The 23,687-nt window shown below is 36.2% G+C and overlaps 1 protein-coding gene across 3 annotated transcripts in view; it reads right to left on the bottom strand.

The window, feature by feature from the left end:
* Pcca (propionyl-CoA carboxylase subunit alpha) overlaps window positions 1-23,687 on the bottom strand; it is a 356,147-nt gene that overhangs the window by 235,582 nt on the left and 96,878 nt on the right. For all 3 annotated transcript variants that reach the window (XM_074043045.1, XM_074043043.1, XM_074043044.1), the window contains exons 7-8: window positions 19,771-19,902; window positions 5,872-5,908 (exon numbers count right to left, since the gene is read on the bottom strand). In XM_074043045.1, coding sequence (XP_073899146.1) covers window positions 5,872-5,908; window positions 19,771-19,902 — 169 coding nt within the window. The remainder of the gene's footprint in view (window positions 1-5,871; window positions 5,909-19,770; window positions 19,903-23,687) is intronic.

Consider the following 23,687-nt stretch of genomic DNA (forward strand, 5'->3'; position numbering starts at 1 on the left):
GAGCAATTCATCAAGCTCAATCAATACAAGGGGCTGGGAAATATTTCTTTATAAAAGTAAGTCTTAGGAACATTGCAGGGCAAAGACAATACTTCATGAGCTCCAATTTCTATTTGGTATTTTTCTTCCTTTCAACGATGCTTCATAATTCAATCTGCACTCTTCACTCTTTAATAGTTTCTTGGAAAAAAAAAGTGTATTCGGCAGTTACAGGATAGAGTGGTCTATATATATATTGCAAATCTAGTTGGTTTATGTTAAATACTGATGTTCTGTCTAGCTTTTGTATTTACTACTTATATTGTGGTAATGAAGTCTCTGGCTATTATTATAGAACTATTTCCCCCTTCAATTCTGTCAATGTGCTTTATATATTTGAAGGACCTATTTTTTAGTGCATATATTTATAATTATTAATCAGTGTATCATGTCCTTCTATGTCTCTTATAAAATTTTGGACCTAAAGTCTATCTACCACTCCAGTTCTCTTTTGGTTATAATTTTCATGGGATAGCTTTTTCCATTCTTCTATCTTTAATCTGTTTATACCTCTGAACCTGAAGTATATTTCTTATAGATTACCCATAGAGTGGTTTTGGTTTTGTTTTGTTTTTTCCATTCTGCTAACATCTGCCACAAAGAGATACTACTTTACTTCACACACACACAAAAGGATGATCATTTTTTTTTAAGTTGGATGTGATGATACACATCTATAATCCCAGCACAAGGGAGGTTGAAATAGGAGGATCATGAGCTCAAGATCAGCCTGGACTACACAGTAAGACTGTGTCTCAAATAAACAACAACAACAAAAAACCCAGAAATAAGTGTTGGCAAGAAATTGAAAACCTCATATGTTCCGGGTAGAAATATAAAATGGTATAGTACCATAGAGAACAGTTTAGTATTCCCTCAAAAAGTTGATCTATAACCCAGCAATTCCACACCTACATATACAACTCAAAATAATTGAGAACAGGTACGCAAATATACGCATGTGCATGTTCACAGCTGCGTTATTTACAGGAGGCAAGAGGAGAAACAAGCCAAATTTCCATCAACAGATGACTAGGAAAACAAAATGTGGCATATATGTACACCATAAAAAGAATGAAACTGTCAATAGCAGAATATAGATGAGCCTTAAAAACACTTCTAAGTGAAAGAAATCAGACGCAAAAGTTCCCAAAGTATCTAAATCTATTCATATGAAATATCCAGAATAGGTAAATCCATAGAGACAGAAAGTAAATTAGTGGTTGTTAGGGTCTAGGCAGAGAATAAAGTTATAAATGATAATGGATACAGAGTTTCATTAGGAAGTAATGAAGATGTTCAGAAATTGAATAGTGATAGTGATTACAACACCTATGGATATATTAAAAGCCACTGAATCGTGTACTTGGAAAACTGGAATTTATAATGCTTAAATTTTATCTCAATTTTCAAAAAAAAATCTAATATTTAGCATAAAAATTTAAAGCAGGTTGTCTCCAGGGCTAAGAGCGAGGTAAGAATTGACATAGCAGGAACATGAGAGAATACTCCAGAGTTTAATACATTGCTGGGATTTGGAGTTGCACAGATGTATCAAAATCAGCTGTTCACATCACTGTATGCAAATTTTGCAATAAAAAACAAAACCATATAAAATTGAGTTCACTTAATGACATATTGAAATATTTATAGGAACATGTAACAATAAGTGCAACTTGCTTTAAAATGCAACAAAAATAAGATAAACATATGAATAAGGTAAGTGATAAAGAAAAACTAGTAAAAGGTTAACAGTGGAATCTTGCTTTTGAAGATACAGGTATATACTATAAAGCTCTTTCAAAAATACTGTATGACTGAAATTTTTCAAAATAAAATACTGGGGTAAAGTTAATGAACAAGCACCTATCATTGGCAAGTCATAAGTAGTATTCAAAAACTTAAGAAACTAGATGGCAATATTATGTCAATTTCTTGAGAAGACGTGGTATTTAATTCAAGATATGGAAGACTTCAAGTGGGGGAGGGTAAGGGAGGGAGCAGAGGGAAGGGGAAAGAAATGACCCAAACACTGTATGTATATATGAATAAAAGAAAAAAAATTACAAAAAAAAAAAGAAAAGAAAGACTACAAGGAGTCTTCCAGGTCGCCTATGTCCCCTCCTCCAAAAAAAATAATCTTATCCTAAGTCCCTGAAAGTTGGTGTGTTCAAGAAAGCCAATGTAACTGAGGTACATTAAGCAAGGAAGGGAATAATGTAAAATGAGATTGGAGAGAAAGGGGGGGGGGTCGCAAAACCATATGAGATTTGTAGGCAAGGTAAAGAAATGTGATTTTATCTAAGTACAGTGGAAAGTTATTACAAGGTTTAAAGCAGGAACAGAGTGGGATGAGATGAGGTGTGTCCTTTTTCTGTAAAGCTTTAAAATAATGCACTGTCTGTATGGGAAGAATGGCTTTGAAGTGTTTAAAAAGGAGGTAGGGGGAGTACTGTCATAATCCTTAAAAGACAATGGTAGTTTGAAGGAGAATGGTGGTAATGAAGACAATAAGTAGTAAGCATGCATAGATGCTGAATGTGAACTGACAGTCCCTAAAGATAGACTTAAATAAAGAGAAGGAGGCCTCCAGTATAGGGCCTGGATTTTGGCCTGACTGAATTAATTGGGTGACATTTACTGAGATATGGAAAGCAGGGTTGTAGGATGTTGGATCTCAGGATAAAAAATAAAAGAGAAAAAAATTTTGAATTTAAATTGAACATCATTTGTTGTGGAAAAAACAGGCAAAGGAACAGGATCAGGACAATCTGGAAGTTGTTAAAAGATAGGTTTTTAATTTATAATTTATTTTCCTTTCAAGAATCAATTTTGACTTGATTATATTAAGGACCTTTGGTCCAGTAAAAAGATCAAACTTAAATCGAAATCAAACTCACTGATTACTGTTGTCTACCACAGGGGTTAAAAAATAAAACAAGAGATCAATAGCCCTTTCTCTAAATTCAGAGGTCAAAGGAGAAAAGCAGTACAAAAGAGGGAGATGAGATAGTCCAAAAAACAAATACATAGAAGTAACAAAGTCTTCACCTGGCCAATGATCAGAGGCTATCAGCCTCTTTAATTCCACTTATCAAATGTTTAAATATCTTACAGTATATTACACAAAGTTGTGACTCAAATTTTAGCTTTCAACCTCCAGTCTCATTAGGTTTACCAAAATTACAATGAAAAAATCCATGGTCTTTGGAGCCAAAGAAATCTCCATTTAAATCAGCAGTCAAAACCAGTAAATGAAAATACTTAAACCCAAGAATTAACATTAGAAACAACATTCCCAAGGTGCCTGGCACATGGGGGAAAATGCTCCATAAATACAAAGCTTCTATTATATACTCAATACAGCAAGTTCTCAACTTCGGCAGCATAGATTCCTGTTTCCAGAAGAGTACACATTAAAGAGAGGGAGGACTAAATCAAGTAGGATCAATTTAATTTTCGCCACGAAACTCATGAACAGGGCTGGGGGTGTAGCTCAGTAGTAACACGCTAGAGGCCTAAGGCTAAATCCCCAGCAAAGAAAGAAAAGGGGAGGAGGGGAAAAGGAAAGGAGGGAGGGAGGGAGAAGGGGGATAATAGGAGGAGGAGGGAATAAGAAAGGAAAAGGAAAGGGAGGGAAAAGAAGAAAAGATCTCTATGAACAGGAATTGACTCACTGGGCAATCTTATAAATGGACAGGTTCAAAAATCTGACTACAATTCAGTTGCTTAGAACTAGAAACTTATTTTCTCATGGAACCAATATTTACTTCAGTTCTTAGATGAACTCACAACGGCCCATTAAAGTCATAATATAGTTAAAATGTGCCATATCTCAATAAAAGTAGTAGAAAAAACTGATGGATTATCCAAAAACACAGAAAACCAAGAGACTTTAATAATGCATAATTTATTTTGGAAGGTAGCACTTGGAGGAAAAGGTTTAATGGCAGGTTTCTGTGGAGATTCAGAAGGGGCTGTCAGGGAAATTCCAAAAGCTTATAAAAGCTGATGACCCTGGCTCTTTATTATGTTTTATTTCACCTCGAATTTTGTGGTTTCCCCTTATTTTAGTATAAGCAAAACACTAGCTCGCCATAATTGCAATCATTTCACACATGGGAGGGAATAGTAAAGGAAGACGTAGAAGAAAGACAAGAAAGCAGAAGTAGTCATAAAGGATGTGCCAAGTATGAAGAAAAGAGGCTTAGACTGAAGGTAGATGACCCTAGTAGCAAAAAAAAAAAAAAGAAAAGGTGACAAAGTGGTGAGAAGTGGTCAGAGAGAGACCCATCAGGATTAACTGGTTAGTTTAAAAGTCACACATTAATGAAAACAGTGGAAAGAAAAATATAAAAGCAAGCAAAGTGATTTGCAGCACCCCCTAGACATTTATACAAAGGAGTTGAAGATTCATAATTCAAAATGCAGCACAAAATAATTTGATTGTCTTCTAATGCTTATCTTCCTAAATTCCCCCAAATAGTTTGTATGTAGATACTATAATAAGTGTATTATTATGTCCATTAGGTAGATGATAATGCATAAACTAGAAGTATGAAAAGGACTTTTTTAAATTTAAAAGTATATAATAGAATAAAACTAAACTAGTTTAGGAGTCTCCTCAAAAATGGCAATGAAGAATGCCAATGCTTTCAAACCACAGAGAGCAACTTTTTGCAATCTTGTAAATATTGCTGTGAAGTACTGAAATTATTTTTGAAAATGTTGACAATTCTGAAGAATTAATGAAGATATGTTGTATACAGATAAAACAAGATTGTCTATGGTCTTGTCTTAAATCCTGGGCATTTTTGTAAAATAAATAAAGCATATTTAATAAGCAAAATTGAAATGATTTAGACAGACCCAACTAGAAACAGGGATGCAACAACCCAAACAACTTTTCGGATCGCTAAAGAACTTGTTTGCTAGCTTGTGTATTTGCAAAGAATATACTTATTAATGTATGCAATCACTTTTAGACCAAATTTTCTACATATCACAGCTATATAAACTTTGGCAAATTAAATACTCTCCAACTGTAGACAAGAATTCTAAATAATCAACCTTAATGAAAAAAACAGAACTACAGAGATGTTACTGTGGGATGCTGAAAGTTTGGACCTACAAGTTGTGGAAATGCTTTAAGATGCTGTTATCAAGCATTGTCTAATTTCTCTCACCTATCTACAAACTTCTGTCAAATGTACACAAATACTGATTTGATTCATAAAATTATAAAGTCTTTAACAGTTTTGTTAATCCTTACACATTTTCTCAATTAGAAGATACTGAAAATAAAAGTTTTCATGAACACAAAGAATATTTTTGAAATTAAAAAAGTACAATAATTAAAATGTCCCTCTGTTTACATTTACTCCAATTTAGAATATTCAGCTCTAATTTCCCACATGCTAGCAAGGTTATTGAGCTGATATGCAACATTTTAGAAGAAGACAAAAACATCAATCAAGGTGTCTTCATTTTACTAGTATATGTCCTTAACTTTAACAAACCACATTCCACTGCTTATGATACAAATGTACATTACATCCAATATTAAGGATTCTTAAGACAATTATTTCTGTTAATTAGCTAGTGGTCTCATCTTATAAAAGGGCTATGACTAAGGTCAAATTACTCTTTAAAGTCCACTTTAATAACAGAGTATGGCAATTCAACTGATAAATTCCTCCAAAGCAACAAGTAATCAGAAACCTAAAACTATTAAAATATTATTTGCTCTACGGGAATTAGTCATTACATGTTTACTCAACCGTATCTGCTGAAAGACATAGAAGCCCTACCAAAGTTAATTTAAGAACTTACCAATTTCCCTTGCAATTCTGACAGCTTCATCTGTATCCTGTAAAAGCAGGAAATGAGACTCAACATTAATCCCATGAGGCATTGCACAATGTCTTTAGGGCAGTCATATATTGCACTACTGTCTCCTCTGATTCATTTAATGTTCAATTTTACAACCTTCTAGCCCTTTTCATTCAGAGAAATGTAAAATTAATACCATAAGTGGAATGTAAATTCTACCTCATCATTATTATATTAAGAAACTCAAAGCCGTTTGAAATGAACTGGCAGGAAGCACTACCAGAATTGCCAATGATTTGGTGCAGTTGCCGGAATTTAATGGCAGAATTTAGATGTTTACAATCAATACTGAATCATAAATCAGATCATTAAAGCCTGTCTGTAGCCAGCTTGTTTCTGTCTCTCTGATATTTATGTGTCATGTTTTCCTTGATTCTGTCAGCAGGGGGAGTAGATTCTCTATTGTTTGGGAGGAGCTCTTTTCAGTTTTCCAGAAATAAAAAAGTAAACTTCCATTATCTATAAGAATTACCAATAGTTTAAAATTTTTCTTTGGTAATCTCCTTTACATATTCTTTTTTATTTCATCTTTTTTTTCAGGTACATATTTCATCTTTATAGTTGTAGCTTGTTGCATAAATTAAAACCTTGAATTCGATCACTAAAGTAGTAGAGGGGGACATAAATTCCAAAAACCCAAGGAAAGGAAATGCCTTACTAAGCAGTACGAGGTAAGAGTTTATCCATGAAAGAATTAGTTATTGCCAAATACCAACCAGTGCCACTTGTAACTCTAAGTAGCTGAAAAAGGCAAAAACTTCCCTTTCGAATTTAAGACATTCATTGATCATTAACACACTTACAGAATAGTTCTACATTTCCCATATAACAATAAAGAGATGCTGAACTCCAAGCCTCCTTTTCAGTTCAATTACTTTTGTAATTCAGTGACACAAACTAAACTATCAATAGTGCTCTGAAACCACTAGCTGGTAAGTTGACCGGAAGTTTTAGAAAACAACTTCAAAACATTGAAGTGAAGCCTGCTATTTTTTAAGCTTTTAAACTAACACATTTGAAATGTGGAGCAATCATGTCAGAATCCTTCCCCAAAAGGGGTAGGGATGTTTATAACTGGTTCACTTATGTCTAATAAAAAAAAAAAAAAATCTCTTCCTTGAAAGTCCTCAGTACCTAATAACATCCCCTGGAATAAGGAGGTTGGCAGGGGAAGTTGTCAGAAAAATTTAATTTCCTTTCATTAGCCAGTCTGCTCCACAAATAAGTGCTTGTTAAGTTCAAAGCGGTCCTGAAAGCAACATCAGTTTTAAGTCGTTTTTTTACTCCAAGCAGTCACATCTGCTAATGAGATTTTCCAAATAACAATTGTTTTCAAGTCAGAGATAAATCTATATCTCCCACCCTAACCCCAAAAAATCAAGGTTTACTGCTTTATTACACCTTGTGTTTTCACTGACCCTACATTCTCCAAATTTTAGCTTAAAATGATAAAAATCCATGAAAAGAGTCATTTAAGAATGTCAGTGGTTTCCACACATTGGGTTGGAAGGTTCTTTGTTGCAGCCAGTGACAGTTATTGGGGAATACTTGCCTTAACAGCCTCTCTATCAGGAAGCGTTAAACCTGCCAAATGAGAACAATTAGTGCCTCTCCAACAAACTACTGGAAGCCTAAGGGCTGATGAAGACAGGACTAGAGTAAGTCTAGAAGGAAACCATCAACATTTCTTTTAAATGTTTGCCAAAGATAATCTCAAATTAAACTGCTAACTGAAAAGTCTGGTACCCGGACAGAATAGGCAAGTTGTAAAGGCATAATTCACAGAATTTGTTAGTCATGTTTCTCACTTATTTATAGGTATACTTTGTAGGTGTGTCACATATATATAAACAGAATTATATTTATACAGAGCAAAACTTCTAAAAATCTTTATCTGTCTCAAATCCAGCACTTCTGTGAGCCACCACAAAATCTTTTCAAAAATCAAATTCTACTTAATGAACTTTCTGGCAAAATCAAACTGTCTTAAAAATTACCCTTTTACTTGTCACTCATTCATCTCCCAAAAACTTTATGGCAAATGCTATATACCAGACATTTGGAAACTACTTACTAAGTACTCAAGTTCCACCCAGGACCATGACCCTCCTGTCTCACCCTCTTTCCACTGAAGCTGGATGCCGAGTGCACACCACCACACCCAGCTTTTTTTTCTGTTGAGATGGGGTCTTGAGAACTTTTTTGCCTGGGCTAGCCTACAACTGCGATCCTCCCAACCTCAGCCCACCATAGTGTAGGTTGATAGGTGCATGCCACTGTACCCAGCTATTGATTGAAATGGGGTCTTGCAAACTTTTTGCCCTGGCTGGCCTCAAACACCAATCCTTCCATTCTTAGCCTCCCAAGTAGCTAGGATTACAGGTATGAGCCACTGGTACCCGGCTACACTTTTGAATGTACATGTAACTTCATGTAGACAGCTACAAAGGATCCAGTGTAAGCTACTATTCAAAAGCAAAATTAAGAGGTGAAGGAAAGGAGAACTTTTACTTAATATTATATACCCTTAGGAACGTATTGAACTGTTACCATATTTATAATACATACATATAATACTTACCATAAGTATTATAATTTCATACTTCACACTACTTCAATACTTTAAAAACTAAATCCACCCACTTGAAGGTGTTTTCCAAATTATCTAATGATTGTTAGGGCATTAAATGTTATCAAGATAAACTAGCAGCCAGACACCAGTGGCTCAAACCTGTAATCCTGGCTACTTAGAAGGCAGAGATCAGGAGGACCGTGGTTTGAGGCCAACTTGGGCAAAAAAAATTCATGAGACCCTATCTCAATAAATACTCGGATAGAGGTATACACCTGTCATACCAGCTATGGTGGGAGGCTGAGATTAGGATCACAACTCCAGGTCAGCCCAAGCAAAAAAGTTTGCAAGACACCACCTCAACAGAAAACAGCTGGTCAAGGTGGTACACATCTGTCATACCAACTACAGTGGAAAGCATAAATAGTAGAATCACAGGCCCAGTTGGTCTGGGCAAACAGAGGACCCTACCCCAAAATAATCCAAGCAAAAGGGCTGGAGGCATGGCTCAAGCAGTAGAGCACCTATATAGCAAGTGAGAAGGCTGAGTTCAAATCCAACTACTGCTTAAAAAAAAAAAAGCAAATCTACTAACTGGGCATGGTGGCATATACCAATAATCCTAGCACTCAGGAGGCCAAGGATAGTGAATTCACAGCCAGCCAGGGGATACATAGTGAGAACCTGTCTCTAAAAAAACAAAATGAAACAAAGTTTCGCCCAAGTCCATTTAAACTTTTCATGGCTCAGTTCCACTAAGCTCACAGCGAAACTCTCATCTTCACCAAATTAGTTCTTATTACAACTGGCCATGTACAGGGCCCTGGAAATGCAGGCAGGAACAAGACAAACGGTATCTCAGCAATCATGTAAATCACAGGCTAGAAGAAATGGAAGACATTAAATATAATGACTGGGTAGTTAACATGACATTTGTGACACGTTATGCAGAAGTCATGAAGGAATCATGTGACAACAGGAGCTCTCAAATTAAAGAACAGATTCCCAGAAACCTCAGGTGTGGCAACTTTGGAAAGAGACCTAACAAATGAAATCATGGTGAAAATAGAGTGGCTGGGGCCTTAGGAGGGCACGACAGAGTGAGTGATACAGGGCCTCAATGAGGCACATTAAAGAGCCTGAGCTGCAACCTAATCGTAAGGAAATCAAAGGCCTCTCGCTGCCTGCATCTCTTTTCTTTATTTGTTTTGCTTTCTTTTGTTTAGACAGGGTCTCACTAGGTAGCCCAGGCTAGACTCAAATCTGTGATCCTCCTGCTTCAGTCTGCCAATGGCTGGGATTACAGGCCTGCAGCACCTCACTCAGTTTCTGGCTGCAGCTTGATAAATTTAAGCATGGCATTTACTTATTTATTATCCGTATTGTGTACCTTCTATATCTCCCATCCCTTTGAATCTAAGACCCTAAGGGCAGACATCGCTACTCACTTGGTTCAGCGAAGTCTATCAAATACCTGGAGTATTACACAGCACATAGTAGTTATTCAATAAACAGCTTTGAATAACAAATGAAGGAAAGAACAAATGATTTGTGTACTCATCTTATTTTTGGTGAACAGGGAAAAAGGCAGGAAAAACTATAACAAAAACAAGCAAATTCACCCATTCCCACAAGAAGTTCAACACCCACTATATTCTTATAAAGATGCTAGCATTAAATACTGACTCTATGATTCAGACTGTATACACTTCTTTCTCACTTGCAAACACTCTTCTCCTCCAGAAGAAAGAAATGCTTTTATTTTTTCTATTTCTCTTTTATAAGTTTTCTACGGGTAGTTTATTCTACCTCCTTTTTTTATTATTCTTAATTTTTCTATCCTTTTCCAAAACCTGACCATAGCTTTTCTCCATGTTTAAACTATACTACCACACACTGCTATTTCATTTACCTTTACCATACACATTTCACCACCCTTCTCCCATCTTCCTTCTTCCTTTCCTTAGCCCCCTTACTTTTACTACTTAATTTTTAAATCCTATACCTAATCCCTAGCTGACCATGTGAGAACCCTAGTTCCTTTTATATATAACATTATTGGAGCTATAGATGATGCCTCCGATTGTTTTTTACTTTGTGTAAATCTCTGGTTGGTTTTAACTGCTGAATTTATTATTGCTGAGTTACACCCCCAGGCCAGTGGCAAGCAACAGCACATCAACCCTCCACTACCTACTCTCCTGCCAGAACATAGAGAAATTCAACTGAAAGAATTCATCTCACTTCCAATGAGCAAATCAGTGCAGAAACACAAGTAACATAATACTTCAAAAAGTCAACAATCCCACAATAAAGGATCTGAATGACAGTGATGTGGATGCACTCTCAAATACTGAACTCAAAAGAGTAAGAATGATCAACAAAATTAGAGAGGTGTACACTCTCTACTCTTATTTAATATAGTGCTAGAATTCTCAGCCAACAAGAGAAAGACATAAAAGGTAAACAAATAAGAAGTCAAATTATCCCTGTTTGTAAATGACGTGATCCTATACTTAAGAGATTATGAAGACTTCACCAAAAAACTCTCAATCTGATATACACTTTCGGCAAAGTAGCAGGATACAAACTCAATATACAAAAATCATCAGTTTTTTTATATCCAAATAATGAACAGGGTGAGAAAGAAATCATGAAAACCATCCCATTCACAATAGCCTCAAAAAAAAAAAAAAAAAACCCACCACTTAGGAATAAGGAAATGTAAGACAACTATAAAACTGAAAAGAGAAAAATTAAAGAAGACACTAAAAGATGGAAAGACCTCCCACATTCACAGATCAGCAGAATCAATATTGTGAAAATGGCCATACTACCAAAAGCAATCTACAAATTCAATGCAATCCCCATCAAAATTCCAATGTCATTTTTCACAGAAATAGAAAAATCAATCGTAAAATTCATTCAGAAGCACAAAAGGGCCCAAATAGCCAAAGTAATGCTGAGCAAAAAGAGTAATGCTAGATGTATCATGATATCTGACTTCAAATTATATTGCAGAATCACCATAACAAAAACAGCATGGTACTGGCACAAAAACAGTTCAACGGAATAAAAGATCCAGAACTAAACTCACAGAGCTACAAACACCCGATTTTCAACAAAATAGCCAAAATTGTATGTTAGATAAAAGACAATCTCTTCAACAAGTGCTGCTTGGAAAACTGGATATCCACATCTAGAAGACTCAAACTGGACCCCTCCCACCTGGTACAAAAATTAATTCAAAATGGGTCAAAGATCTTAATGCAAGGCCTGAAAGTTTAAAACTAGTAGAGAAAAACATAGGGAAGACCCTTGAAGATACAGGAACGGGTAACACCTTTCTGAATAGGACACCAATTGCTGAGGAAATAAAAAATAAAAATAAGACTAGACAAATGGGATTGCACCAAATTTAAGACCTTGTGCACATCAAAGGAAACAATTACCAAAATCCAGAGACAACCTACAGAATGGGAGAAAATCTTTGCAAACTATTCATCAAAAAAGTATTAACATCCAGAACATAAAGAACTCCAAAAATTAAGCAGCAAAAGAACAACAATCCAATTAATAAACTGACATATAAATTGAACAGTTCTCAAAAGACCAATAAATACAAGAAAAAATGTTTAATATCCTCAGCCATAAATGAAATGCAAATTAAAACAATGTTAAGACTCCATCTCATCCCTGTCCGAACAGCTATCATCAAAAAAACAAACAACAAATAACTCTGGAAAGCTGGGGGAAAGGTTATTCAGTTGGTGGGAGTATAAATTAGTATAGTCACCATTGATTACAACTACCACATAATCCTGAGATGCCACTCCTGGGCATATGTGTGAAGAAATCTAAGTCAGCATGTAATCACACTCACATACATAGGAGCACTATTCACGACACCCAAACAATGGCATCAGCCTAGGTGCCCATCAACTGACGAACAGACAAAGAAAATGTGGTATATATACACAATGGCATATTATTCAGCTATAAAGAATGAAATTATGTCATTTTCAGGAAAATGGTTGGAAATGGAGATCATGTTAAGTGAAATAGATCTAACTTAGATAAATATTCCATATTCTCTCTCTTTCATATGCAGAATCTAGACCTTAAAAAAAAAATTAATGGCACTGGTGTGGGGAGGACCCAGTGGGAGGCAGAGAGCAAAGTAGAGGATAAAGGGAGATGAATATGAGTGAGAACAGAATAATGAAACCTGTTAAAAATTGTTTCATAAGCCGGGCACTGGTGGCTCCACTATAATCCCAGCTACTCAGAAGGTAGAGATCAGGAGGAAATAGTTTGGGGAAATAATCGTGAGACCCTATCTCAAAAAAAAAAAAAAAAATCACAAAAAAAGGGCTGGTGGAATGACTCAAGGTATAGGCCCTGATTTCAAAGCCCAGTATTCCAAATAAAAATTACTTCACAAGAACCCTTATACACTGCTGGTAGGAATTTTTAATTAGTACAATCATTATCACTCATTATGGAGATTCTCTTAAAACTAAAAACAGAACTACCATATAATCCAACGATACCACTCCTGGGCATATATGGGAAGAAATGTAAGTCAGGATACAATAGAGACACTTGCACACCAATGTTTATTGCAGCACTATTCACAATACCCAATCTAAGAAAACAACTCAGATGCCCTACAACTGATGAATAGATTAAGAAAATGTGATATATACACAATGGCATTTTATTTAGCCATGAGGAAGAATGAAATTATGTCATTCGCAGTAAACAGATGAAATTGGAAGACATCCTGTTAAGTGAAGTAAGCCACGTTCACAAAGACAAAGGCTACATGTTTTCTCTCATTTGTGGAAGACAGATCGAAAAGATAAATGTATACACTAAAACAAACAGGATTATACACACATTTATAAACAGAATGTGTTTGTAACAGTGGAACTACTCTACGGAACTCAGGAAAGGGGAGAAAGGTAAAAAGAATGATAAAGATTCAGCAATATCAAAATACATAACATCTGTGCAGGCAGATGACATAATGTATTGAAAGTTGTTGAATAATGAGAGGTTGGAGGGAAGGGGTCAGGGAGAGTCATAGAGGGAGAGCCCCATAGAGGGGCTGAACTGACCAAAGTACAGTATATTCACAGCTGGGATACAAAGAGAAACCCACTTTGAACACTGTTTAGATGACTGTAAAATAGGTACCATGTTGGGGGAGGGGGAGATAATTGTGAGAGGGGAAGGGTGAATGGAGGAAATGAAGGTAAGGGAATATGGTTGATGGGTTTCATATATATATATGAAAGAGAATGATGAAACCTTTTGCAATTGCTTTAACTGAGGAGGGGAGATCGTGGGGTAATCTAGCCAATGTACAATATAAGGCTTTAGAACTGTCACAATGAATCCCTCCTGTACAATGAATATATGCTAATAAAAAATGAAAAAAATGTTTCGAAAGGAGGAGAGGGGAGATAAGAGAAATAGAGGGGGTGAGTTTGATCAGTGTGTAATATGCATAGAAAAATGTGGTGATATTTAACACTGTACTTTTAAAATTTTAGGACAGAACTCTTGGGGATATACCCAAAAGACTGTTGCTCCAGAGGCACCTGCACACCCATATTTATTGCGGCACTATTCACAATAGCCAAGTTATGGAAACAGCCAAGATGCCCCAGCACTGACGAACGGATTAAGAAAATGTGTTATCTATACACAGTGGAATTTTATGCAGCCATGAAGAAGAACAAAATGTTATCATTCGCTGGTAAATGGATGGAATTGGAGAACATCATTCTGAGTGAGGTTAGCCTGGCTCAAAAAACCAAAAATCGTATGTTCTCCCTCATATGCGGACATTAGATCAAGGGCAAACACAACAAGGGGATTGGACTATGAGCACATGATAAAAGCGAGAGCACACAAGGGAGGGGTGAGGATAGGTAAGACACCTAAAAAACTAGCTAGCATTTGTTGCCCTTAACGCAGAGAAACTAAAGCAGATACCTTAAAGCAACTGAGGCCAATAGGAAAAGGGGAACAGGTACTAGAGAAAAGGTTAGATCAAAAAGAATTAACCCAGAAGGTAACACCCATGCACAGGAAATCAATGTGAGTCAATGCCCTGTATAGCTATCCTTATCTCAACCAGCAAAACCCCTTGTTCCTTCCTATTATTGCTTATACTCTCTCTACAACAAAATTAGAAATAAGGGCAAAACAGTTTCTGCTGGGTATTGAGGGGTGGGGAGAGGGAGGGGGAGGAGTGGGTGGTAAGGGAGGGGGTGGGGGCAGGGGGGAGAAATGAACCAAGCCTTGTATGCACATATGAATAATAAAAGAAAAATGAAAAAAATAAAATAAATAAAATTTAAAAAAAATAATAAAATAAATAAAATTTTAGGACAGAACTGGTTTCCAATTTTTGTTTTACTTTTTTAAATGATTTCCTTCACAATGGCTTGCTTTCTTTCTTCTAAAGCAAGAGTACAGTTTTTGTACCTAGTTAATTAGGTGACAAAAACAATTACTACTTTAAACCAACACTGCATAATTTTTAATACTCATTCAAATACATTAGCATACTCTGCTTTGTGGTACAAATGGGTATTACCAGTCCCTCTTAAATGAATTTCCAAAAAAAATAAAAACCTGGCTCACTGAAAAGTATCAGAACCAAATGCAGTACTGTAATCATCAGTGATTTCTCCCTCAAACAGATCCCAAAATCCTACAGATTCAACTTCTATCCACTTCCTCAACACCATCTACTTTGCTGCAGCCCAATACTTTATTTACTGTCATTTCTTGCCTGAACTAAAGGAAGAGGATCCTTATTTGAATACCAACCTCAAGTTTAAGTCTTTTCCAATCCATTTTCTACATAGCAAACAAGAATGAGCTTTCAAATTCCACAATTCTTTCATGCTAACCCTACAGCATGGAACTATTAGGAGGCTCCTAAAGCCACAAGAATATCCTCCAAAACCAGCTGCACAGCATTCATGGCCATCCATGGCTGGACCCTAGCTTCCTCTCTAGCTCCGTCTGGTGCTCTAACGGCCCTTCACACTGCACATCTGCATCTGTCTCAGTTCCCATGGCCTCTCACCTCCCAGCATTTGCAATGTTTTCACTGACAACAGAGCTGTGCCTCCCATCACACTCAGTTTGTAGCTAACTCACCACTTCTTATACCTCAGGTGTCACTTAGCTATCATTTCCATTGGAAAATTTGCTATAATGCCCTAAAAGTAGGTCCAATGAGACTCCTCTATGGGCCCATGCACTCTGAACTTGTTATTACTAAAATGTATTAAACTGTCTGAATACTTGTGGGTCTCGGTAAGGGAACTTTAAGCTCTTTGAAATCAAGAGTCTGTGGCATCTTGGCTAACCAAATGAGCTGGGATCCTAATGTCTGTTTTCATACTCTAATCTGCTCTCAAATTCCCAAGATCAAGTTAATTAGATATTAAATAAAACTAAAGTTGGTGAAGGCAAATACTTGACATAAGATGGCTGGCAAAATTTATCTTCTTGTGGCTATTTGACTGGGAGGTTCCAGCTTTCCTTCTAACCCTTAGAAGTAGTAATTCTACCTGGGATTCCTGGAGGCTGGCCAGGAATTGCCACGTGGGCTTCCTCAATGCAGCCACTCAGTTCATCAAGCTATCAACAAGAATCTCACTCTGCTAAGAATCTCTGTCTGCTAAGATGGAGTCCTACATAATGGAGCATAATCACAGAAGTGACACCCAATCATCTTGCCACATAATACAATTGAATACGGTGCCCTCCTATCACCTTTGCCATATAAAATAACCCAACTGAACAATATGCATTACCTCCATCATATTCTGTTAGTTAGGGAAGCAAGTCACTGGTTTTGCCCAAACAAAAGAAGAAAGGATTACACAAGAAGGGGATACACAAAAGGCCCTCAAAAAGCTACACATAGCACTATCATATGACCCAGAAATTCCACTCCTAGGTACATACCTAAAAGAATGTTAAAACAGATATGCAAATAAACACTTCTACTTGAATATTCATAACAGCACTAATCAGAAGGCTCAAAAGGTGGAAATACCGAACTGGCGCGTTAACTAATGCATGGACTTTTTTAAAGTAGTATATTCATACAATGGAAGTTACTCAGCCACAAAAAAGGAATGAAATACTGATGCATACTATAAAAGCATCCTTTATCCTGCTAGTTTAATCTATTATAAAACATATTTACAGTCCTTATTTTCATATCTTTGCAGTAACAGAATTTCTGCTTGATTTTTTACTCAAATTCTAATGCAAAATTCTTTACCTATTTTCTCTTTATTTTTCTCATTACTTTAACATATTTACCATAGTTATTTCACAGTCCTTATCAGCCAACTCTGATATTCAGAGCATATGTAGATCGGCTTCTATTGTCTATTTTGGTTTTCCTCTTGGTTTTTGGTTTTCTTTGTGTGTGTTTAATAAGTACGTACTAAAGAGTAGTAATTTTGTATAAAATGTTATGTGCTTGACATTTGTCTCCTAGACTATCATTCATTCAACAAAGATTTAGTGAACACTAAACTAGGCACTTATAAACTAGGCACTGTTTATAAGTGATAGAGTAATAGACACAGTACATCCAATTCTTTCCATCAAGGAGCTTATAGTCCAGTGCAAGAAGGAGGTATTATATTAACCCATCATTATAATGGCCTATTTAGCCCTACAAAATCTGAGCTCCTTGCTGTACATCTATTACCTCATCTCTGACTTGTCTCTCCCTTGATCTGTCCACTCTAATCACATGCTTCCTTGGTGTTTGTTCAGTATCAAGTACATTTCAACCTCAACAGTCTTACATTTGCTATTCTCTCTGCCTTGTATGCCTTTCTCTTCTCTCCCTCATAGTTATGACTTGCCCTATACCTCCTTAGATGGTGTGTAAACCTATCTAAAATTGCGAATAGTCCTAAATTCCATTGTTTCCCTTTCCCATTGTCTTATGTTTCAACACAGCACATATTATATATTTTGTTATTTGTGTATTATCTGTCTCCTTCTTCTTACAGTGTAACCTCCAAGAAGGCAGAAAAACATATTTTAGTCTCTTATTCACCACTGTATCTACAGCACTTCAAACAGTGTCAAAGAAATAATGTGTACTTGCTAAAAAATTACTGAGTAGATGAATTGTTACCTATTGAGTAAGTGAATGAAAGATAGGAAAATCAGTAAGAAAATTATGAAAGAGGTTTCAAACAAGCAAAAAAAAAAAAAAAGAAAAAAAAAACACATAAAAAAGTAGAACTGCCAGGTGTGGTGGTGCAGTCCTGTAATCCCAGCAGTAGAAAGGCAGGAGGATCACAAATTCAAGCCTAGCCTGGACTACATGACAAGACCCTGTCAAAAGAGGGAAAAGAAAGGGGAGGGGATAGCAGTACAACTGAGTTACATGACAAAAGTAAATATTTCAAGAACACCAGGAGATTAAAATACTTCTAAGAGACTGAGATAATACCAGTACTAAAAATTATGAACTGGATTTACACTGGGCAGTGGCATATGCCTGTAATCCCAGTACTTACTTGGTAGGCAGAGGCAGGAGGTTTAGTGAGTACAGAGACCCTGTCTCAAAAAGCCAAAAATGGGCAGGGGGTGGGAGGGGAGTGTGGATGGATGGATTGACAGACTGAGTGATTTAGGAAAAGAGGTTGTTGTAGCCTTAGAGAGATTCAGAGGTACTGAACAAAGTAGCACTGCTGCAGTAGGTTAGAGAGTAAGTGAAAGTGAAAGGTTGGGACAGGAAAGTGAGTAAGGACAAGTATTCTAAGATGTTCAGCTATAAAAAGGAAGAGAGAAAGAAGGTAGCAGCTGTGACATGGTGAGAGCTTATACTGCTTAAGAACGTGAGAATCATGAATAGCCTTCCACTGTGTATCTTGTTTAACACCACATCCTTCCCAATTAGCCATGTGATCAATACATCTGTTGACTGAGCATTTTTAATAACAATAGTAACAGAAATGAGCCAAAAGATAAGAATTTTAAGGTAGATAACAAAGAAAAGATAAAACTGTAGTCTGTGAAGGTTAGAACAAATACATTTGGAGCATAGAAGGAGGAACTGGTTTTACAGGGGAGATGGAAGACCTCTTGTGAAAAGAAGGAAAAAAATGGTTGAAAACAGACTGAGGTAAATATAGTTATTCTTTTCAGAGAGGATGTTAGTTCCAGACCCCTAAGCAATATCAAAATCCAAGAATGTTCAGGTCCCTTATATAAAATGGTGGTACTTGCATATAGCCTCTACACATACTTTTATAGACCTTAAGTCATTGCTAAGTACCTTATAATACTTACAATGTAAACACTACGTAAATAGTTGTCATACTATATTGTTTAGGGAATACTGACAGAGGAAAAAGTCTACACATGTTCAGAAGAAACACAATTTTTTCCAAATATTTTCAACCCAAGGTTGGTTGAACTGGTGGATGTGAACCTACAGATTTGGAGGGCCAAGTTTATAGATAAATACAGACAAGCAGCTGAGAATATTTATTAAGCAGAGGACAAGCTTTCTAGCTATTCTGTAATGCATGAAATGGTTCTGCACAATGAAAACTTATCCAACACAATACACCAGAGGAATAAAAAAAGAAACACTAAGATAAAGAATTCTTACAGTCTAACTCAAACCCCAAGGTTAAAAGTCTCTCTTTTCGCTACGGGGGAAAAAAACAGTGACAAGTTTTTCCAGGACATGGCGTGAGGGCCACACACTCCGATTGCTGCATTTTTTTTTCAGCTGCATTTTTTTTCAGCTTTCAACTGCAGAAGCCCATGGGGAATGTCTGGGATCTAGTCACCTACAGCTATTCCACTTTCAGCAGAAACTGGAACACAGTTTGTTGCTGTGTACATGTAGAGAGGCTCAAGGTAAAACAAAGCACAATGTCATACTTGACACATTAAATGAAAGCCAGAGATCTCGCAGCGTATTTTTTGACTGCACATTTTTCTAATTACCAATTTTTTTCCTATGAAAGTATAACTCAAAACTGATTTATTAAGTACAGTGATTAAGTGGCTTTTCACTGTTTTTAGTTCATGCCCTTAAAAATAAACTAAGTAAAACAACACTACTTTTTTTTAACCTCATATATATACAAAAACACAATAATTACATTTCATTCTATACCTTCACAAAATGTTTGACTTAAGGACATTTACTACAAAGACTACAGAGTGAAATAGTTTCTCACCTTTACTATCCCATCAAAGCCAGGGATTGTGTTAACTTTTGCTTTCTTGGCTAATAATTTGCTTTCAATCTTGTCACCCATGGCTTGAATAGCACGTGTGTCAGGTCCAATGAAAATGATATCTTTTGCTGCCTGTGGAGAAAAACAAGTTGAAATTTGTAATAAAAACATTACACAGCATGATATAGAGTCATGATTTTATAAAAAGAAATTTTCATACATGTAAGGGTAATTACATATTTATAATCATATATATAATTATTATCTTTTATAACAAAACTACTTAAAAGCAATTGAGCCAAAACATTAAAATACATAATACCATAATGCATACAGTACATGTGTATATAGACATAGGAAACAAAGTCAAGACACTAGAAAGTGAAATGAAGAACTCCTCCTTGATATTCACAGTATTCTTTGGAAAAGCAATTTCTACAACAACATATTTATATTATATATAATACCCTGACACCCAATCTAAATAGTAAGTTCTTCTTTAAATTACTTTGTAAATCTCTATATCCTCAATACCCTTCAGTACAGTGCTTACTGCAATAAAAATACCTGCATTTACTGAATGTCAACTCTGTGCCAGGTTTTGAACTAAATGTGGGAGATAACATGGATGAAATTGCAGAATACTGACAAATTCAAGGGAACATGAACAGATCTTAGATAACTAGAAAAATAAAATAAATTACAGAATGTTTTTATCCTGTGATTATAAAAGATGTGTCAAGAATACAGTGAAAGGACAGGATGGTACTCAGTTGTAATTCTAGCACTCAGAAGGATGAGGCAGGACAACTGCAGTCTGAGGCCAGCCTGGGCTACAAAGCAAGACCCTGTGTCAAAAACATGCCGGGTGCTGGTGGCTCACTCCTGTAATCCTAGCTACTCAGGAGGCAGAGATCAGGAGGATCCTGGTTCAAAGCTAGCCTGGGCAAATAGTTCTTGAGACCCTATCTCAAAAATGCCCAACACAAAACAGGACTGGCAGAGTGGCTCTGTGGCTCAAGTGGTAGAGCACCTGCCTAGCAAGCATGAGATCCTATATTCAAACCTCAGTACCCCCCCCCCAAAAAAAAGGAAAAGGTAGATGTTTATGCTGGGCATCATCAGAGGAAAGTGTCTGACTTGATTCTCTCAGGACCTTTAGTCATGGATGATATAAGCAATACATCACATAGTTGCATACCACTTACATTACCTATTTACCTGTTACCACTGCTACTTGTAAAGAATTCTGGCTTAGGAAAGAAGTTTCTTTCTCCTCACAACCAGAGTCTCTGCAGCAGTATGTTGCTTGGACTGCCCTCCAGGCCATAATGGCCTAAGAAGATTAAACAAATTCACCCAGAGCAGGAAGGAGAAGTAGAACAAGGAATTACCAAAAGGAAAATGTAAAGAGATAAATATTTGGGAGATGAGATGATGACTTCAACAGCATACACCAAGTTGAGACACCCATGGGAGAGTCAAGTACCCATTTCAGGAAGAACACATGGAGGTATGGAGATTATAAGACAAGTTCAGGCTGAGATATGACTGTTAAAGGCATCAAATATAGGAGTGAACTAAAAACTGTAACTGAAGCAGGGTGTAGTGCTGATACTTGTAATTATATCCCTAGAGAAGCTGAAGCAGGGAGATAGCAAGTTCAAGACCAGCCTGGGATACAAGACCAGCCTCGGATACAAGACTACCCTGTCACACAAAGGAAAAAAAAATTGTGATCAAAATTATTCGGAAAAAATGTGTAGAAAAGCCAACGCCTTTAAACTTAAGATGTACACTTTCTCTCCTGCCCAAAGAAAGACAGAAGAAAGGAAAATTGGATTTTGAATCCATTTCTTTGAATGACCATGGGAATAACAGTTACCTTGGAAGTCTGATTGAGAACTAAATAAAATGATGTAAAGGAAGAAAAATACCTTTTCCTTCTATCTGTCCTAAAGTTATGGTTGGGACACCTATTACAAAAGACACGTTAACAAAAGAAACCCATATAGAGTTATTTAATGTAATTTATATATGACATACAAGCCTTAATAAAGAAATGAAAACCTAAAGAAACACTTAAGCTTGAATATTTACTTGTGGTTTTCAGATGCTGGGGGTTGAACACAGGGTCTTGCACATTCTAGGCAAGCACACTACCTCTGAGATACACCCTCAGTGGGTTTTACACAGATTTGATGAAGTGTGCTTCATTATAGAAAAAATAGCAGGGCAAGAATATGAGGTAGCAATAGTAAACTTAACTGGAGAAAATAAAGCCCATTTGTTTGGATTTCTCTGTGTCCTTGGGTCTTTGGAGATAAAGATGCTCCTTTCTTCCAGATACAGGAAGGGCACTTCTCATGTAAGGTTCTTATGACCCTTATGAAAAGCTCAGAAAAGGTGAAAAAATCCTTCCGTTTTATGACCTGCTTCAAAGAAGAATGGTGGGAGAAGGTAAGAGAGACCTTTTTGTTTCTGCTGTTTTCTCAAATTCCTTCAGCTTATAATATCCAATATGACAAAGTACTATGTTTGGGGGTATCGTGCCCTGAACCCCTATCAATAATATGATAAAGCACCAAACTGAGTGCTATCATCATTAGATTTTGTACACTATGCAGAAGTTCTGATAAAAAGGGAACAATGGAGCACTGTGACAGCTAGGTCCACAGAGCTCATATATATACATCTATTTTTAGGACTCCAAATACCAACAGTCATCAGTGTTACAAATAACAGAATCCTAAGTAAGAAACCTCTTTGGCCTAACAGATGCTCATAAAATACCACTCCATCTAATGTTTGTATCTAGTTTCAACAGAACCTTATTTTCATTTAAAAAAAAAACTTGAAATCATAAAAATATAAAACACATGAAAAGTATAGCTACTCTATATGAGATGAGAATAGTGACGGGTCTAACCACCATACAATCTATATCTCTAGTAGGATAAAAAAAAAAACTCCAGACTAGAGCAATAATTGTAATAATCATATCCATTATCCTATATCCCAAATCTGCACCTCACTAAACACTATGTAAAGGCAAGAGGAAACAATCATGCTTCAACTATCAATTGTCTTTCTATATTCTCATTTTGCCTGCGAAGTTGGAAGAATTTTAATATAAATGCGGCTTTAAAAACCACTATGCCGGGCAGACGTAATCAAGCAATCAGAATACCCACACAAAGACTTGAAGAGATAATACAAATGAGAAATCCAAAATACATTCTGATTACAGAGTAAACTTCTGATTACCAGGAGCCCGATGACCTGGACCACTGATTAACTAGACTTTCTCGAGTACTCTAATTTAAGGATAATGGCTCACCCAAAATGCGAATTGTCCAGAAAAATGCTTACATCAAGTATTTAGTGACTATTCTTTCCCCCATCCAGTATAAAATAGCCAGTAGTATGCTGGATAACTATTCAAACAAATGTTTCAATGAACTAAACTCCTCTTTATCAATATGTTTTGGAAATACCTCTAGGTTGGCCTTTATACTCAAGCAAAGCAAAGTAAAAAAGCGGCATCCTAACTCCCATAGTTCTATGACAAAAAAAAAAGGATGAGGTCAGGAGAAGTCGGTATGGTAACTGCAAAACAATGGCGCATATTTCAAAAGTCCTGAGTTCTTGCCTACAGAACTTGAAGCCAGATTTTGTCCTCTAGTAACCTCTTGACACTCTTCTGTTAAGTCTGCATCTTTTCTTATCCATCATGAAACAACACTTACTTCTAAAAATATGCTTCTTAAGATTCTTGGAAATGTACCATGGATGATAAATAACTGAATACAAACAAATGGCTTATAGTCACTTTTAAAAAGTGGGGATTTTACATTATTATTGGGAAACAATAGTGACATTAGGAAAAAAATTATGAAAGGGCAAAAAATACTGCT

This window comes from Castor canadensis, chromosome 10 (assembly GCF_047511655.1).
Source record: "Castor canadensis chromosome 10, mCasCan1.hap1v2, whole genome shotgun sequence".
In the NCBI taxonomy this organism is placed as follows: domain Eukaryota; kingdom Metazoa; phylum Chordata; class Mammalia; order Rodentia; family Castoridae; genus Castor; species Castor canadensis.